We start from the raw sequence: 18,083 nt of genomic DNA, 5'->3' as shown, positions 1-18,083 counted from the left end.
TGTCACAGGTGCACTGCTGTCTATAACACTGACGCCACCTGCCTGCGCACTGCGCCTCACCGCTGTCACAGGTGCACTGCTGTCTATAACACTGACGCCACCTGCCTGCACACTGCGCCTCGCCGCTGTCACCTACTCAGAACACAGCTGCCTGTAGAGTGGCCTCCATCCCAGAGGAGAGCACAGCCTCACAGGCTAACAGATGCCTACCTGGCACACTGCCACTGTGTTTCAGGGTCTCCTGTCCTCCCTGCTTCCATCAAAGTTTGAATTTGATCTGTTCTCACACATTTGACTCCGAGAGGTTCAGTAACCTTCCCAGTGTCACACAGCAAAGCTGTACCCTGCTTCTGTGCCTCCTAATGTCTTATCTGGTGCTCTTTCCCCCAGGTTAAAAACAGGTTCAGAGTGACAAGGAGGCAGATGTTCCTACACAGGGGGCAGGTGGAAAGCTACCTCCAGACGTGAGCTAAGAAAAAGCTGAGGCCAGCTTCTCAGGGCTCAGGAGTCACCTAACTCTGCCACTGTGGGCAAGCACCTCTATAACTCACAGCCTCAGTTTCTCTCCTAAGACAAAGGCCGTTTGGGCACAAAGACAGCAACAGCCAGCTGAAGCCATGACAACTGTCTTCCTATTGTCTGTGGCTGAGAAGGAAGCAAAGAAAACCAAGACATTCCCTGAGTAGAAAAAGAAAATTCCAAGGCTGAGCAGGAGAAGGGGGTGCCAGGGCCCAGCCCCAAGACAATTCCGCAAACTGTAAACACAGCAACGAAGAGGCTGGGAAGCCCGAGGCCAGGGCCCAAGGCAGGAGCTGCCAGGCTATGGGGGACAGCTAACTCTGGAATCAGGGATGGACAACTGTGCTGTCAGTTGCCAGGAAACCCATGCTTACTGCCCTGAGTGTGGGCCTGAGAACTGAGCGGGGCACCCTACCCTCTGTGAGGAAGCTCCCTGGGTTTCTGAGCACTTCCAGCTACATCAAAGGACTCATGGAAAACCCACTGTATAAGTCGGGGCCAGCAATGATTAATGTGTGTGACTACTCGGTCTGTGGACCTGCAGACCCCGGGACCAAAGGAAGGCAAAGGGCTCTGACAAAGTGAAATTTTGTTCCAATTTCAAAACCCTTTTATGATGTCACATACTTGGATACAGAAGTAAGTCAGCTGCAAGGCTTCCATCCCTTCCCAAACTCCTCCCTCTCCTCATCTGGACCCCAGAAAGCCAGTTGACCCGAGGAAAAATGACTTACACTTCTGTTGTGATGAATCCCGTGAGCTCTGACAGGAAGAGGAAGAGGATGAAGAGGCAGCAGCAAATGGAGACTGTGGGGAAAGAAACATGGAGTCAGCGTTAGGGGTGCAGGTTGCTCCGGATAGGCGGCCAGCCCTCCCTGCCCCTCTGCTATCCTGGAGGAAAGTTAGAGGCCCCAGCATACACACAGGGTAGGGTACCTTCCCAGAGACCGTCAATGCCCCTGAAATGACCTCAGTGTATCTTCCCTTTTACTCATGACGCCACTGTGTACCCCCTTTCACTGTGTCTCCCCTTTAACTCATGGTCTCACTGTGTCCCTCCTTTTACTCATGGCCTCAGTGTGAGTCCCCAGAAAGGCACCATTGGCCTGATTCTGTGGTAAGGGTGAGCCTCTTCACACAGGCAACAGGCCCTGCTCGAGTCCTCAAGACCTCTTTGATGCGGAGGTTAGCCTGGAAGAGGCCCGTGTGCTGGATGGAGGACCACAAAGGGCTCTGTCTCTCTTGAGTGCCACACACATTACAATTGCAAGTCCATAATGAACATGGGGAGATACCATGTGACCATCTAGATTTCTGGCTTCTGTGAAACACACGGCCCCTGTCCTATACTAGGTCTGAGACCAGAGTTCTCTCCCATATCGGTGAATCAAAAACTGAGGCATATTCTGCCACTGGTCTGTCCCTCCGTCTACAGCCAGTGCCCACCTTGGGATTTTTTTCAACGTTACAATAGGGCGAGAGCAGAATCACTCAGCAGAAGCCGTATAGTGGTCTGGGCTCTTTCCAGGTTAGTGATATGCAGAGCCCTGTCCTGATGCTGGCCGGTGGCAGTGGGTCATGGCTCCTGGTCAACCTGCAGTCACCAGAGGGACAGCTCACACACCAAAGAAGCTGCCAGGCTGAGGGGGGTTGTGCCACGGACTGGAACTGACCATCTTTATTTGCACTATTTTGAACTGACAGCAGGATTCCTGGGACACAGCCTGTATGTAACAGTAGAGAAGCATCTCCATCCACGTCCGTCTGTCTGCCACCTACCTAACTTCCTATCTGTCCAGGAAAGACAAGCATTATTGAGCTTGCTACACGCCCACAGTGATGCATTAACAAACCACTCCACCATGACACCACGGCGCCAGCCTAATGGGGGCTCAGCTGAAAAACTGCAGGCTGAGCGAGAAGGGACTGGGACCCCCTATCCTCTATGGTCAAGGCACCTAGAAAGACTCCCGAGAATCTGGGCTGTAAGGGAAAGAAGGAACATCCCCAAACTGCCTGATGAGTCTAGCCACATAGAGATGGGGACCAGAATTCTCATAACTTCTGCCCCACTTTGAAGGAGCCGTATAGACATGGCATTTAAAGGCTTTACTTTGGGGTAAAATAGAGAATATGATCAACAAGAAAAAGTTCCAAATGGGCAATAGGCACATGAAAATATTAATATACATAAACATCACATATTAATAAATTACAGGATATATTATACATTCTGTGTAGTACACACACACACACACACACACACCACACACGCACACATACAATGTTGGCAGGCCTGGTGGTCCACACCTACAATCCCAGCATTTAGGAGAAGAACTCAGGTGAGAAGGACTGCCCAGATTTCAAGGCTAGCCCAGACTTCACAGCAAGTTCCAGGCTAGCCAGGACAGTCATGAACACAACAAAAAACATATATCCACATACATATATGCAGATATACGTACTCTGAACCCCCATTCACTCTACATCAGTGGCAGTAGACAGACACCCTTCTCAGTCATGCCTCACACCCTCAGCTAGCTGTGAACAGCCTCAGCTCAGACTGCGGCCTTGTTTTGTCCTGTTCATGGCATGGAGATTAAGCTCAAATATCCTTTAAGGCTGCAGAATAAACACCCCCGGGGTGGCTTAGCTACTGACCCACGTCTGTCCTGGCTCCTGGTCTCTCAGCCCTACAATGGAGGTTACTGCCCCTTGGGGGAGAATCTGCCAGCAGGCAGAGCATCCTGCAGCTGGACCCTTGCGCCTTTCTGTCCAGTGCCACCCAGGACCCACATTTTGTCCACACCAGCCACTGGGATGCTGCAGTAGACTACACAAGGAGGTTTTCTGAGGGTCACTGCTGACTTTTCTAGCTGCCCTCCCCACTTTATGCTTGCAGATACACCCCAAAGTCCTAATTACACACATTGTGGTGGGGGGAAGGAGACTGAGAAGGCCTTTCCCTGAGACCTGGTTAACCTAGCAGGTAGACGGGAGAGCTCAGCTGAGTCCAGGGGCCTGTCCCACACGTCCTTCAATGTGTAAGTGCACTTGACTCCTGTCTCAGACTGGGGAACTGGAGGTGAGGTCTTGGTACCGCTGTAGCCTCGGTGTGTAACTCCAGTGTGGGCTCGGAGAAGGCACGGTGAGAAACCGTGAAAGCAGGTAGCAAGTATTCCAACCAAGGCCTTCAGACCTCGAAGGCTGGATGAAGGCTTTCAACCCATGTTTGGGCAAGGCTTGGAGGCTCTCTGACTCCAGACTTCTAAAACTGACTCAGGCCCTGGGCAGTTGGAATGTAACCCCAGGAGATGCTTGCTAGTAGGAAGCTGGGTGCTGCCAAGTTGAAGGGGGCAAGACCTGAGACCTTACAGCCTGCGAGAAAGTCAAGGAGCCTGTCCAAGGTCACATAGCCGGGTAAGGGAGAAGGCACAATCCAAAGGCTGACGTTCAAGCCCCAGAATTTCACTGTCTCCTTCAGCTATTAATAGCAGTCGTCCCACAGCGGAACGCAATGGCGCATGCCTGAGCTGGTCTGCCTGGCTCGGCTGTGCGAGCCTCAAGGACGAAGACCAAAGCCCATTCATCAGCACTGTCCCAGCACTTGGCACAGGGCCTGGCCTGAGGTCCAGCTTAATAAATATTTGTGCACTAAATGGTAGCTAAGGGCTGGCTTCCCATGTCTCAGACCTTGTGTGATGAAATGCTCATCAGACCGTGTTCCTGAGCGCTTCCAGGCAGAACTTCTAAACAGTTGAAAATGTACATCCCCTTGACTCAGGGCTCCTTCACCCTGGAGAACTACCTCACAGCGATGGCCACACAAGAGTCAAAGACAATAGGCTGTAATCAGGCTGGCCACCCTCAGGGCCACGGGTCAGCCAGGCAGTGACACAGGAGCCGGCTGGATAGAAGGCAAGAGCTGTTGATGGAGTTGGGAAGGGTGTGTCCAGTGTTCAGCAACAGAGATTGGGGGGCGGGGGGTAGTTTGCACAGCTGTCCCTAGTATGCAGGACATTGGTGCAGGTACATCCTGGGCTTTTAAGAGTACACATACCCCGATTGCTCAACAGGTTAGATAAGGCAAGGCTGGAGAAATTGGCAGGGAGGCTGGGCTGTGCGTGGTGGCAGGGAGTGGGCAGGAGGTAGGGAGGGGGCAAGAGCCTCGTTTCTCACAGTCTGAGCAAGTCTTTTTCCTCCCAAGGGAAGCACCCAGCTGCTTGGCTTCTTGGGTCACACACTCATAGGTGAGTAGTGGGCTGCCAGGAGTCACTCCGGCACTGAATGAGGGCTCATGTGCCCCACCCACTTGCCCAGGGACACACGGATGCTAAATAGGACGAAGTCGGCTCTTGCTGACAGGAAGGCCTGTGAACCCCAGGCAGTGCTCTCCTCTCCACACCTGGAGAAGGTACATGCTGCTTTACAGAACCCGGGCAGAGGGAGGGCTGGAGCTAGCTGGAGTGGTGGGGGCTCTCCAAGGCCACCAGTCTACCCAAGAGGGGACTCCAGGCTGATCACCTGACCTCTGTTCACACCACAAGGCTGAGGCAGCTGTGAGATTCTCTGTCCCATACCAGGCATGTGGGGGGCCACCCAAGACCTAATCCTGACTGTCCCTTCTGTAAACAGTGATATTCTGAATGAGTCACTTCCCCTTTCTGAGCATCGGAGACGGAGACGTGAAGCCAAAGCGCTCCTTCCCACTTACTCAACGGTGACTTTGGTTTGCTCTGAGTACTATTTTATAGGGACGTTTTCTGTGGAACCGTAATGGATGCAAAGCCAGGACCGTGCCCACACAGCCTCTCCCGGCTGCCCCTGTTCACACCTGACAAAACCATAGCACTTTGTCACACTGTGTCAGCGGGGAGGAATTCGCTGTTGCTATGCTCCTATATCCCCACCACAGCCTTTACTCAGGTTTCGGCCTTCCCAGGAAGGCCGCTTCTGTTCCAGGAACAGAGCCTGGATCCAACCAAGCACTGACTCCTCTTGAGTCCTTCTCTTCCCTCAGCTTTTCAAGGCCTTGCCCCTCCGGCAGTGCGCTGCCGCGGTATCTGACAGAAGACTCCCAGCGATGTTGTGTGTCAGTCAGCAGGCTGTAGCTTAACCGGGAAGACCCCCAGTGGCAAGGTGTCTCTGTGCGTCCCTCAGGCATCCGCACATCCACGTGACCAATTGCGGCTATTCCAAACTCCCTCAAAGGCCGAGCTGCCATCTCCAGGTGTCCCTGCAGGAAAGCTACCACCTTACATTTCTATTCTCTTTTCCTTGGTAGTAAGCTGCTAAGTCTAACCCACACTCGAGGAGCAGAGGGAAGGAGTATTCATGGGGGTTACCAGAACTCTTTAGGGGGTTTGTCTCCCCGCCCCAGTTCCTTTATCACAGGCTCAAAGGCCTTTCCTCTAATTCTCCGGGTCCCATACCAACAGCGTCACTACTGGCCTTAGGCTCCAGGTTTGGTCCTTGGGTTCTCTCATCCTGCTGGCACAACCGCCAGGCTCAGATTCGACCTTCCCTGCCTGGTGTTGCAAATGGCCACTTTTCTGAGATGCCCTGGCTCCTTTGATTTGAACCAAGTCAGCGAGTTTGTGAATTCTTTTAGTGACTAAAATAATTAACAATTCAAATAATTTCAAAGGCAGAAAGGTAAAAAGCAGGCCTCCCTCCCACCTCCAATCTGCTTGCTTGGATTTTTCTTTCAGTTCTTATTTTATTTAAATTTTTATTTATTACTATTATTGCTTGATGATGATGATGATGACGATGACGATGGTGTGCCTCTCTCTCCTTCCCCGTGGCTTCTGAGGTTCTAACTCAGGCCAGCAGGCTTGTATAGCAATGCTTTCACCTGCTGAGCCATCTCACTGGCATTTTGAGAACGGGGCCCAGGTCTGTACAGGCAATTCACGTTTCACGTGTACTTCTCCATACAACACATCACAGGGCCATCACACAGGGCCAGGGGTGGACTTTCCACTTAGAGTGCACATCAGGGCTCACAGTTCTGGATTTAGACGCACAGTTTTAGATGTAGGAGACATAGCTTAGTGGTAGAGTGTCAATCTCTAGCACTGTAAGGGAAAAAAAAAAAACCCTTTTGGATTTTGAGATTGGGGATCCTTAACCTGCACTGATATTTTTTTTTTGCATTCTTCTAGACACAGCTGATGGTTCGACCTTGTGGGGTTGTACAACAAGGATAGAGACGCGATGTAGAAAGAGGTAAAGGGCCCGTGGGATGCTGGGCACGCCTTCTATCCCACCGGACTTCCTTCTGTCCTCCTTGCTCCAGAGTTCTGCACAAGGCAGAAGCAAGGCTATCTGGGGAGCAGGCAGAGGGCTGGGTACCGGTGGGAAGGGCAGTTACTCACTGATGGCACCAGTGTACGTCGGCTGTGTGAGGTCCTTGGGCACCTTCCTGTAGATGTCAAACCTGTGGAGAAGAAACAGGAATTAGACAGGTGTAGCATACAGGCCTAGAGGCTGAGGCTGGGAGTGCCGGTGGCATGCGACCTGGGTCAGTAACCACAGCTCTTACCAAAGAACCCCTTCCACCCTCCCCTGCGAGGCCTCCTGCGAGAGTCCTGATACCTTAGGGTCTCCACTGCTGTGATGAAACACCATGAGACCAAAAAGCAAGCTGGGGAGGAAAGGGTTGTTTTCCTGCTTACTGTTCCACATTCCTGTTCACTGTCAAAGGAAGTCAGGACAGGAACTCAAACAGGAGAGGAACCTGGAGGCAGGAGCTGATGCAGAGGCCATGGAGGAGAGGAGGGGGCTGCTTTCATGGCTTGCTCAGCCTGCTTTCTTATAGAACCCAGGAATGGTACCACTCACAATGGGCTGGGCCCTCCTGCATCAATCAGTTAAGAAAATGCCCTGCAGGCTTGCCTGTAGCCGGATCTGATGGAGCATTTTCTCATTTTCTCTACTCTCAGATGACGAGCTTGTGTCAAGCTGACATAAATCCAGCCAGCAAGCCAGCATACCTCTGCATCCCTCCACTGTATCCCGTCATCGTGTCTCTACGACACGACCCAAGCTCATGACAAACAATTTTAGCTACTCATACATTTATACTCATGCACATTTCTTGGTGGGTCTCACCTCTGTTGGAATGTAACGTATTCCTGAGGACAAAGGGCCTTGTTAGGTCTTGTCCCCTAGCATGGACTGACAGGTAGTAAGCGCTGGTCTAGTAACTGAACCAAACATCTGGGTCTAGGGGACCAGCGGGGGCTCTGTGTCTTTGGAGTTACACTACACACTCCTTTCTTTTTCTGTGCCACCTTTTCATTTCTTCCTCTTCTTCCTCCTCCACCTCTCTATCCTGGTCCACTGTCTCCATCTTCCCTGCCGCTCCTACCTACAGGATGAGTTAGGGTCAGCTGGAGGTAAGGCTGGCTCTGCCTCTGGTTTCCTCCCTAGTCTTTCTTTCCTGAGCACACCACCAGGGCCAGGGAAGTCCTGGGATGTGATGGGGAAATGTGGAGCCTTGGAATCAAATGGACACAAATTTAATCCTCATCATCTTGTCCTTGGCTAGGACTCTGGAATTGGATTTCTCTGGTTCCAATCCTGGTAAATGCTTTCTTACAGTGTAACTACTTCCCGAGGCCTCAGTTTCCTCAACTACCAACACAGGGCGACTCCTGCTAAACCCTGCAAGGCGAATGAGAAGTAAGAAAACCCCTCTGTGATGGATTTGGTGCCACGTCTCCATGGCACCTTCCTTTCTTTCCCTTGGCCAGGGGCAGCAGGCTGAATCCAGTCTCTTAACCGAGCTTTGTCAGCAGGGTCCTCGCTCCACACACCCTCAAGCTAGAAGGCGGAGCTTGACCCCAGGGAAAGGCCAGTACACAACAACCCCCATTTCTCTTTGGTGATTGGGAAACCAAATGCGCCTGCTAAACCTTTGAGTCAAGGCTGGTGCCAACTCTGCTAATTACATACGAGCCACCCTTCTGCTACGGCCTCAAGGGATTAGAAACTCCAGTGGGATGCCAGGCTACAGGCCGCCACTTTCTCTCCTGTCGGCTCTGTGCTCAGCTGTTAGGGTTGGGGCGTGACCAAGCAGCTGGGAGGTCTGCACAAGTCAAGCACCTCACTTCTCAGTGACACACCTTTTACCTAACAGTGTGCTCAGTCATTACCCAGCACTTACATTATCTTGGGCATAGCACTTAACTTCTCTGGACCTTCCCAACTTTGTAAATGCCGGAAGGTCGGTGGTGCATATAAAGCTCTTAGAACTATGCCTAGCATTCTGCAAGTGCTCAGAGTTTGCTGGTCCTCTAGTTAACCCTCACTTGACCCATCAGGTCCCTACGACACTCTGAGCCATCTTAGTCAGTCTGACCTGTAAACCTACAGCTTGCCATTAGAGACAAAGAAAAGTGGACAGGAAAATTCATGAAGCAGTGGTTCTGAACGTGGGGATCACATACCAGAAACCCTGAATATCAGATATTCATATTACAATTCATAACAGTAGCAAAATTACAGTTATGAAGTAGCAATGAAATAATTTTATGTTTGAGGGTCACCACAACATGAGGAACTGTATTAAAGGGTCGCAGCATTAGGAAGGCTGAGAACCATTGTCACAGAGTTCGGGTGGGTCAGCTAGAGACACGAGGGCCTGAAGAAGGGCCTTTAAGTCCCAGAAGGCTTTTTAGAGGAGGTGATGTCTGCACAGAGAAGACTGCCACAGGGCATGAAGACAGCAAAGACCAAGAACCCGCCACAAGCAGGGTTACTGGGATGCTGTGTTTTATTTCGGGGAGCAATGAGGTGAAAGTGAGAAGAGGCAGAGAGGTCCCATGAAGAGCTCCCAGTGTCCGGCCATGGCCAAGGCCCCCAAGTGGGGTGCTATTGTATGAGCCTATCAGAGGACTCACAGGGAGGCAGCAGACTGGGGAGGAAGAAACCCAGTTGGGTGTAGGTGGTTTAGACTCACAATGGATCCAATACAATCTTTCCACCTGGCGGTGGCGTGAGAGTGACATGCATTTAGTAGGGACCCTTTACTTTTGGTCATTCGCTCGGCTGGCCATCTCCCTCAGTGTTGCACAGTGCACAAGCAACCCCCACAGCTTCATTCCCAGCTCACAGGTTTATAGATGCGTGATTCAGGAAGCACCCATGGGGCACCAGGCCGAGGTGTGGGCTTAGGGTGGCTGGATGCTCTGAGTTTTCGAGAAAAGACCCTGGATTTGGAATTGCACATGGAATGCCCCAATTTTCAAATGCTTGACAACACAATGTCAAGACAAAGAGCCATTTATAGACAGACAGGGCTCAGGAGCCCATCAATGACCACAGGGGCTGAAGAGATGCAGGGCATGGACAGCCTATCTTTCAAAGGCCACATGGGCAGGGTGGAAGCTGTGTGGGACTCCTGAGATGACCAGAATAACAAGCTGCAGGCGGGGAAATGGTCTTAGAAATCCCTGTCCATTGCTGGGCATCAGTTTCCCTGGATGAAAGCAAGGAGGTACACAGATCCGACAGGTTCCTTTCAGCTGAAAGCAGACACGGTAGCAGTGCCCTCTGGGAGCTACAACCCATCCCGTTTCTGGCCATGTCACCATCAGGGCCCCACTGGCAAAAGCAGCCTCGTGGTTTGGAATATGTGACCTAGTGTTTCAAAAGCAGGAGTCTGCAGTTCGCTAGAGGGTGCTTAACACAAGCAAGAAGTGGTGGAGGAGGATGGGGTATCAGAGTCTGGGCAAGAAGGGGGTGAAGGGGATGAAGGGAACTGGAGGGAGACTGGCATGGCCCTGGGGCCTCAGCATTAGGGTGAGAAGTGCCAGTGCAGATGGCTGACTGGAAATAGAGGCAAGAGTGTGAACTTACCACCTCAGTATGTACAGCCACATGGGAAAAGACACATGTATGTACACACGCCACATGTATGCATAAACCTTCCCGAGCTCTTTTCATAGGCAGGGCCTACAAGGCACAAGGACATGGCCAACAACCGAAACCCTTTTTACAAAGAAATCAGAAACGGCTCATTTTTTTAGCTGGGTGGAGAAAGCAAGATAAGGTAGGAGCACCTTCCTAGGTCAGCACTGTGGAACGCTGCCCTCCGGGTGAACGTGGCCTTCACTCTCCTGAAATCACATCAGCTGTGATGACCCGAGGAGATCCTCAATAGATGATCTCATTCATGCTCTATCATGGAGGGAAGGGTGGGATCACCAGGTGGTAGGATCACCAGGCTCTGAGCTGCTCCGGGTTCAAGGGGCATGCACCAGTCACCTGGGTCCAACTCAGTGATTAGGGATACTGGGAGACGGGAAGCCACAGGTAAGTTTAGGTAACCTCTCACCCATGTTTCCACACTCCTATAAGTAACCCCAATGAATCCTATTGGTTCTCCAAGATAAGCTCAGAAGGGGCTGCTTATTTGGTCTGTTGCCAGTGCCCTGTTTGGGGTGAACAGATATTTGTGTCTCCCGGGAAAAGTGAATGTAATAGTAGGAACTTCCTCTAACAAATTGGGGGGGATGTTAAAGAGACATGAGGTGTCAAGGGGCCCCCACTGGCCAGAGGAAAACCAACGTGAGACTCAAAATGATAGTCAGAGGTCAGCCTTGGGGAAGCAAGAAGTCAAGAATCCATGTGGCTTCTGAGGAAGAAATGAGTAAGGAGGAAGCAGGAGAGGAACCGGATACCGGTGTAGCTTCAAAGCACCTCCCCATTAAACACTAGTTAGAAAGTGGGGGAAAGGAGCATCATCGGGGAGGAGCTTGGCAGACAGCATGCCGAGCAAAGACCGTTAAAGCCATCAGGAGGGAGACAAGTCCTCATGTGATCTGTGCGGCATCACCTCAGTGGGCATCTTGTCCACCTGGACATCTCAAACTGATCCTGAGGAAGCCACTGCAGAAACGACAGCTGCCCAGCATGTGTCCCAAGTGGGAGGTTATGAGGGACAAGCAACATGGGGACTGTCCCAAATGAGAGGAGAAGTGTGGGGCATAATGATGAACTTAGTGTGAGACCATTTTAGATTTCTTTTGCTGGGAAAAAGAGTCATTTGGGTAAGCTCCGCAGTGTCGCTGGTAACACCATATAATAATGCTATTGGTCCCGTTTGGACAGTGGCATTGCGGTTACATCTGACAGCTTTTTATGGCTGTGATAACATACCAGAGAAAATCAGCTTCAGGTAAGGAAGGTTTGTGTTGGCTCAGGGTTCCAGGTCTCGGTCTGTCTGGTTGGTTCTGCCGCTTAGGCCGTAGGGTGCACTAAAACATCTCAGTGTGGGAAGCAGGTGGCAGAGGAAGATGCTTGCCTCGTGGCTATTGGATAGATGATGCACGGACGGACGGACGGACGGACGGATGGATGGATGGGAGGATGGATGGACAGACAGACAGATAGAAGCACAATCCTAATTACTCTTATTAAGTAAAAACCTGGAGTCAGATATTAGGGTGAAAGCTGGAAGATCAGCAAAGCAGAGCAGCAGCCAATAGAGAGACTTCTTACCTCTATGAATCTTCAGGCCAAATGGGGCAGGGATCCTGTCTCTACCTCCCTAGTGCTGCGATTAAAGATGTGCACCACAACCACCTGGTTCTGTTTCTCTTTTGGACTTGTTCAATCCCATATAGTGCAAGATTGAGGTGGCATTTCCAATGTATTTTAATAAATAAAGACTGCCTGAAGATCTGAGAGTAAAACAGTCCCATCGGTCAGCCTTACAGACCAGATTATGATAACACACACCTTTAATCCCAGTAGCCACACTAGTTGCCATAGAAATCAGGTGTTGTATTCCTTTAATGACAGTGATGCATGCCGTGATCCCAGCCCTAGAGAGGAATATAAGACAGGGCGAGACAGCTCTCAGATGCAGTCTCCTTCTGAGATTCCAGGAGGTAGGATCGCCATTTCAGACTGAGGTCGAGGTAAGAGCCAGTGGCTGGCTATTTTGCTTTTCGGATCTTCAGGTTGAAGCCCAATTTCTGATCCTGAGCTTTTATTAATCGTGTATCCCAGGATGGCCTTGAACTCCTGATCTTCCCACTTCCTCCTCCCAAGTGCTGGGATTAAAGGTTTACTCCACCTCTGCCTGGCCTCTATGGTTAACTAGTGGCTAGCTCCACCCTCTGATCTCCAGGCAAGCATTATTTGTCAGAAACTAACAAAATATCACACCACAGATAGGTAGGTAGGTAGGTAGATAGATAGTAGATAGATGATAGATAGATAGATAGATAGATAGATAGATAGATAGACAGACAGACAGATAGATAGACAGATATAGAATGAATACAAGGGACCAGGGACAAGATTCCCTTCCAGGACACACCTCAGTGACTTACTTCCTCATTCCCAGCTCTTAAAATTTTCATTTCATTCCAACAGTCCCTTGAGCTATGAACCCACTAGTGGGTGAGTCCACAGATGACACTGGAGCCCTCATATCCAATCTCCTCTAACCCTGCTGTCCTGTGAACCATGCCTATAAGCAAAGGGCCTCTGGGGACATTATAGATCCAACTAAGACATGATGTAAGAAGTTGACCTTTGGGGACACTTAAGTAAGGGGCACATGAGACCTCTGTGCTATTTTTGCAATTTGGGGGTAAGTACAAAATTATTTCAAAATGGATAAAGATATTTTTAAAATTCAAATGAAAAAAATTGAAAGGAAGCCACCAATTAAAATTCCACCTTAGTCTGTTGTGGGAAGAAGCTGGGTCCCTGCAGGCACCTGAATTAGAGGTGTGTTTTAATACATGCTTGCTGCATGTTGGGTGGCAAGCTGCACTTACGGCTTGTTGGGGCAGCACCAGGGACAGGGAAGTATCTAATTAAGCTGTAACAGGGCGGTGTGACCTGGACCAAGGCACAGGAGGCAAAGCTCTAGTGAGAGTGATACCAAACGGCCACTTCCAGTCCAGGCTGGGCCCTTTGACATACATATTTAGCTTTGTCATAGTAACCCTGGCAGGCACTGGAGTCCCACTCTCCTGGGGAGATCTGAGGCTCAGGTGGAGGGAACCCACTCAACATCACTGAGCTCCGGTCAGCAGTACTGATCCTGGTGCTTTGTCTCCAAGCCATCGTCTTTTCCACCACCCTCCCTCACTTAGACCGAGGTCCCAAGGCTTCGTTCATTTCCTTTTCCAAGGATGCTGCCTGGCAGGCGAGAGGAAATCTCAGAAATCCCTCATTCATTCAGCAAACATGTCCTAAACATGTAAACACGTACTGTATCCTGCAATGTTTTAGAAGGTGGGGAAAGTAACTGCCGAAGTAAATATGGTGGTCCCTGCCCTCAAAAAGCTGCCAGCCTCATAAAGCTTTGGGCTCCTCAGCAGAGGTCACCTGAACACAACATGTGACAAAGATCTATTCCCACGCAATAGACAAGCTGGAGAGGGGCAATGGGGTAGAGGGAGAACAGAAAAAGAACCTGGTTTCAGAGGTGACCACAAGACAAGTGAGTCAGGAGTGACTGTCCCTGGGAAACTGGGCCACCAGGAGGCTAGTGAGAGGCCCGGGCATGTGACCGACGAGGAAGTGAGCAGTGCATCCTCTCTGGCTTGAATTAGTCAGGCTCTTGAGAGGTGATGCCATCAGTCTTGACCACCATGCCTCAGAGGATGTGGAGGAAAGGGTGAAGAGCAAGGGAGGGAAACGGGATGCTTGCTGCGGCCTTGGTGCTAAGGTTACCTGTGTTCTCATTTGTCTCAGGACCAACCTGAGGTAGGTCTTGTCTCATTTCACACATGGAGATGAGAGAGGCTCATGGTTTGGCTAAATTCACACACAAAGTACCTCTGCAGGGATCTGCATGAGGCCTTTCACATTCTCACCTATTCTTCCTGATGCAGGAGAACGCATGCCACTCTAGGGGACACCCTTAGGAAGAAGGTTCACGACCGTCATTGTTCAGTCTCACACAGAAAAGGATGAAGGGTGTGCTCATTGTGAATCTCTACTGAAATCAAATGCTTCTTCCCTGCCCTTCCCTTGGCCTGGGAGTTTATTAGTCTTTGCCTTGCAGCCAGTGAAGAGATCAACACAAGAATGAGGCCCAGAACTGGGCAGGCTGGAGCACACCTTTGACCCAGTATGCAAGAGGCAGAAGCAGGTGGATCTCCGAGTTCAATGTCAGCCTGATCTACAGAGCAAATTCCAGGACAGCCAGGGCTACAGGGTGAGGTCCTGTTTTAAAATTAAAAAATAAACAGATAAACAAGCAAACAAAAAAGGCTCATGAGCAGGGATATTGCTCTGTTGACAGACTGCTTGTCTAGCATGAATAAAGCCCTTGGTTTGCCCCCTAACACCACATAAACTTGGTGTGTGGTGCCTACCCGGGAGCTGGAGGATCCAAAGTTCAAGGTCATCCTCAGCTACACAGTAAGTTTGAGGTCAACATGGGCTACCTGAGACACTTTCACTCTTCAAAAGAATGAGGTCTAAAGCTGCCTTAAGAGCCCAAAGGAAAGTACACACTTGTACACTCAGCACTTGGAAGGCTAAGGCAGGAGGATCATAAATTCCAGAGCAACTTGGGCTACAGAGTGAAATCCTGTCTCAAAGAAGAAAACAGTGAGGTCTGGGTAAAGTGCCTGCTGTACAAACAGGAAGACCCGAGTTCAATCCCAGCATCCACATAGAAGCCGAGCGTGGCAGTGCACACCTGTAAGCCCAGCACTGGGGGAGAGAGGTAGATACTCCTGGGGCTGGCTGGCCAGGAGAGCCAACACAGAGAGTCCCAGGTTCAATGAGAGATCTTGTCTCATAAAATGAGTGTGGACTGTGGCAACGGTTCAGCAGCTAAAGTGCTCACCACACAACCAAAAGGACCAGAGTTCAGATCCCCAGAACCCACATAAATATTGCCTGGCTTGTGGCCCACCTGCCATCCTAACCATTAAATTTGGAGACCCAGCTTCAAAAGAAGAGGACAGGAGAATGATAGAGAAAAATGCCCAACATTGACCTTGGTCCTCTACATGCACACATATGTACACTCTCCTTCACACATGAACATGCATGCACACCACCACACAAACACGTGGAAAGAGGGAAAAAGGCAGGGGTAGGGGTGAAGTGATTGAGGAAGCATCTACTGCCAACCTCTGGCCTCTGCAGACACGCACAAAAGTGAACACATACATTAAAAAAAAAAAAAAAACAAGACAAAAACCAACTAACCAATCAACAAAATAAACCAAAACCCAAAATAGATCAGTAAGCCCCTAAAACATGTTGGCAGTTGGAACAGACAGTGGTGGCGTTGGGTGACATGTACATGTTTCTATTTTGATGGAGATTTGAGGACTCTTTTTTTTATTTTTATTTTTTTGAGATTTTATTTATTCACTATGTATACAACATTCTGCCTTCATATATGTTCGCACTCCAGAGGAGGGGGCCAGATCTCATTACAGATGTTTGTGAGCCACCATGTGGTTACTGGGAATTGAAGTCAGGACCTCTGGAAGAGCAATCAGTGCTCTTAACCACTGAGCCATCTCTCCAGCCCCTTGAGGACTCTTTATGAGACAAAATAAGCTGAAATTAAAGAAAGAGAACAACCCAGATGGGAAGAAGCCTAGCCTGGTGCAGATGCCAACAGGATGGGAGCAAGAAATAGTGTGGGCAGGCCAGACCTTGGCCACCTGCTCAACACTCACCAAGGCGAGCTCTTGGAGTGTCCCTGCAGCTATCCTATGTCATCTGCTCAACCTAGGAGAGAAACTAGGGGCCCGGAGCAGAGTAATGCACCAATTTAAGTATTTAAAACAGAGCCTGGCATAGCAGTATACATCTGTAATACTTGTTACTCAGGATGCTGAGGCAGGGGGATTGTTTGGCTCGCAAAGGGACAATTAAAAATGTGTAGGTGTGGATCCATGATATTAGTTACTTTTCATGTTGCTGGGAGAAGAGCAGCAGGTTTTATTTTGGCTCACAGTTCAAGGGCACACAGTCTGTTACATAAGGAAGGTGGGGCAGCAAAGCCTGAAGCAGAGAACGGGAGGGAACGCTGGCGCTTGGCTCGCTTCCTCCTTCTCATTCAGTCCAGCATTTCAGGACTTTGGGATTGTGCCATCTGCCCACATTCAGGGTGAGTCTTCCCTTCCAGCTAAACTTTCTGGAAACATCTTCACTGACATACCCACATGTATATTTTCATGGTGATGCTAAACCCCATCAAACTGACAATCAAGATTGGTCATCACACCTAGCAGCTTTTGTGTCCTATAAAAGATGTCTGCCGGGGATTCTCAGGCAGGAATAACAGTGTCTCCCAGAGACGTGGGACATAGAGACAGTTGGGTCACTGCTGTTAGGATTAGGGTGGTATTGGTACCTAGTGGGTGGAGCCTGGGGATGCTTCCGACCTCCTAGCCGCACACATAGCTCCAGGAGGGAAAATGATCATACCCTGTGTCCACAGGCCTGCAGTTGAGAAAGCCTCGTGGACTAGAACATTACAGAAGGGGGCTCATTTTCTCAACCATCCTGAGTTCTCAGGAGGCCACAGAGGCTGCTCTCCTTCTGCTAATGGAATCATAGCCATGGCCCTAAAGACCCCACAGACACCAGGATTCGGGAATTAGCATTCTTTCTTAAAAATTCTGGTCTTTTCATTCTGTGTCTAAAAAAGCAAAGTTTCTGTGGAAAAACTAGACAAAGTAACCTATAGAAAGAGGTCGACCTGCCTGGGCCAACCTTATGCCCTGCTAAGCATGCCACCATTCCCCAGTGCACTGTGCAACCCCCTTTTCCCCCTCCCCCCCCATGCTAAGAAGATAACAGCGCGTGGGAACATACGTCAACATCAGCACGGGGAATCAGTGGGAAACAGGATTTACTTCACAGAAATCCAGGCTGCAATCCACCTCCAGCCTATAGAGAGAGGGGGCTGCAGCCCGACCCAAAATAAACACACACGCCTTCTCTGCTCCCAGGCAAGGGAAGCACCGCTGGGAGGGTGGTCTGACTTCATCGGTGACTTCCTTCCACAGCAGAATGCCTCAGCTGTGCTATTTTAACTGCATGCTCGGCCTCACTTCTCCCTGCCCTGCAGCTGAATCCCCACAGCTCTGTGCTTCGCTGGGTGTGGGCAGCGCCAGGGCAGAGGCTGTGAAATCAGACGACAATTAGGACCAAGGCATGGGGGGGGGGTCATTTGTCCCAAAAGTCGTGTGAACACACTCAGCTGGACCTTTGGCCTGGTCAGCCCCACCCACTGGCCTGGCAAAGCCCTTGGTGGTGGGGCAGGGAGTGAGGTAGAATGTGCACACTCGACTCTTTTTGGGCATTCTTTCACCTCAGAGCATCAGCAGGGCAGGGGTGCGTGAACACGAGGAGCACAGGGATGCTGGGCACAGGTAAACGGGTTGGCCTGGTGGGGGCAAAGGGAAAGTGAGCCTTGGAACCACTGTGGCTTCCACCCTACAGGAATCCCGAATGGTCAGTCTACATGCTACTATACACTTCTACCACCATCTGCTGTGGAGGGAACGAAAGCCTGTCTGTCTCCAGCCCAGGCCAATGAGCTGACACCC

At 50.4% G+C, this 18,083-nt stretch overlaps 1 protein-coding gene and 1 long non-coding RNA gene across 2 annotated transcripts in view; one reads left to right on the top strand and one right to left on the bottom strand.

Moving 5' to 3' along the window:
- The window catches only part of Ergic1 (endoplasmic reticulum-golgi intermediate compartment 1), a 99,837-nt gene that overhangs the window by 43,778 nt on the left and 37,976 nt on the right, over positions 1 to 18,083 (bottom strand). Inside the window, exons 2-3 of the mRNA XM_050121060.1 lie at positions 6,900 to 6,961; positions 1,254 to 1,326 (exon numbers count right to left, since the gene is read on the bottom strand). Of these exons, the coding sequence (XP_049977017.1) occupies positions 1,254 to 1,326; positions 6,900 to 6,961 (135 nt within the window). The remainder of the gene's footprint in view (positions 1 to 1,253; positions 1,327 to 6,899; positions 6,962 to 18,083) is intronic.
- LOC126488063 (uncharacterized) lies at positions 2,657 to 14,698 on the top strand. Its single transcript, XR_007588581.1, has 3 exons — positions 2,657 to 4,769; positions 6,687 to 6,750; positions 14,561 to 14,698. It is a non-coding gene; the product is annotated as an uncharacterized lncRNA (long non-coding RNA).

The sequence above is a fragment of the Alexandromys fortis genome, unplaced genomic scaffold (genome assembly GCF_014885135.2).
Source record: "Alexandromys fortis isolate MF-2015 unplaced genomic scaffold, M_Fortis_MF-2015_v1.1 scaffold_29, whole genome shotgun sequence".
NCBI classification, from domain to species: domain Eukaryota; kingdom Metazoa; phylum Chordata; class Mammalia; order Rodentia; family Cricetidae; genus Alexandromys; species Alexandromys fortis.
This window is presented reverse-complemented; position numbering and strand designations above follow the sequence as displayed.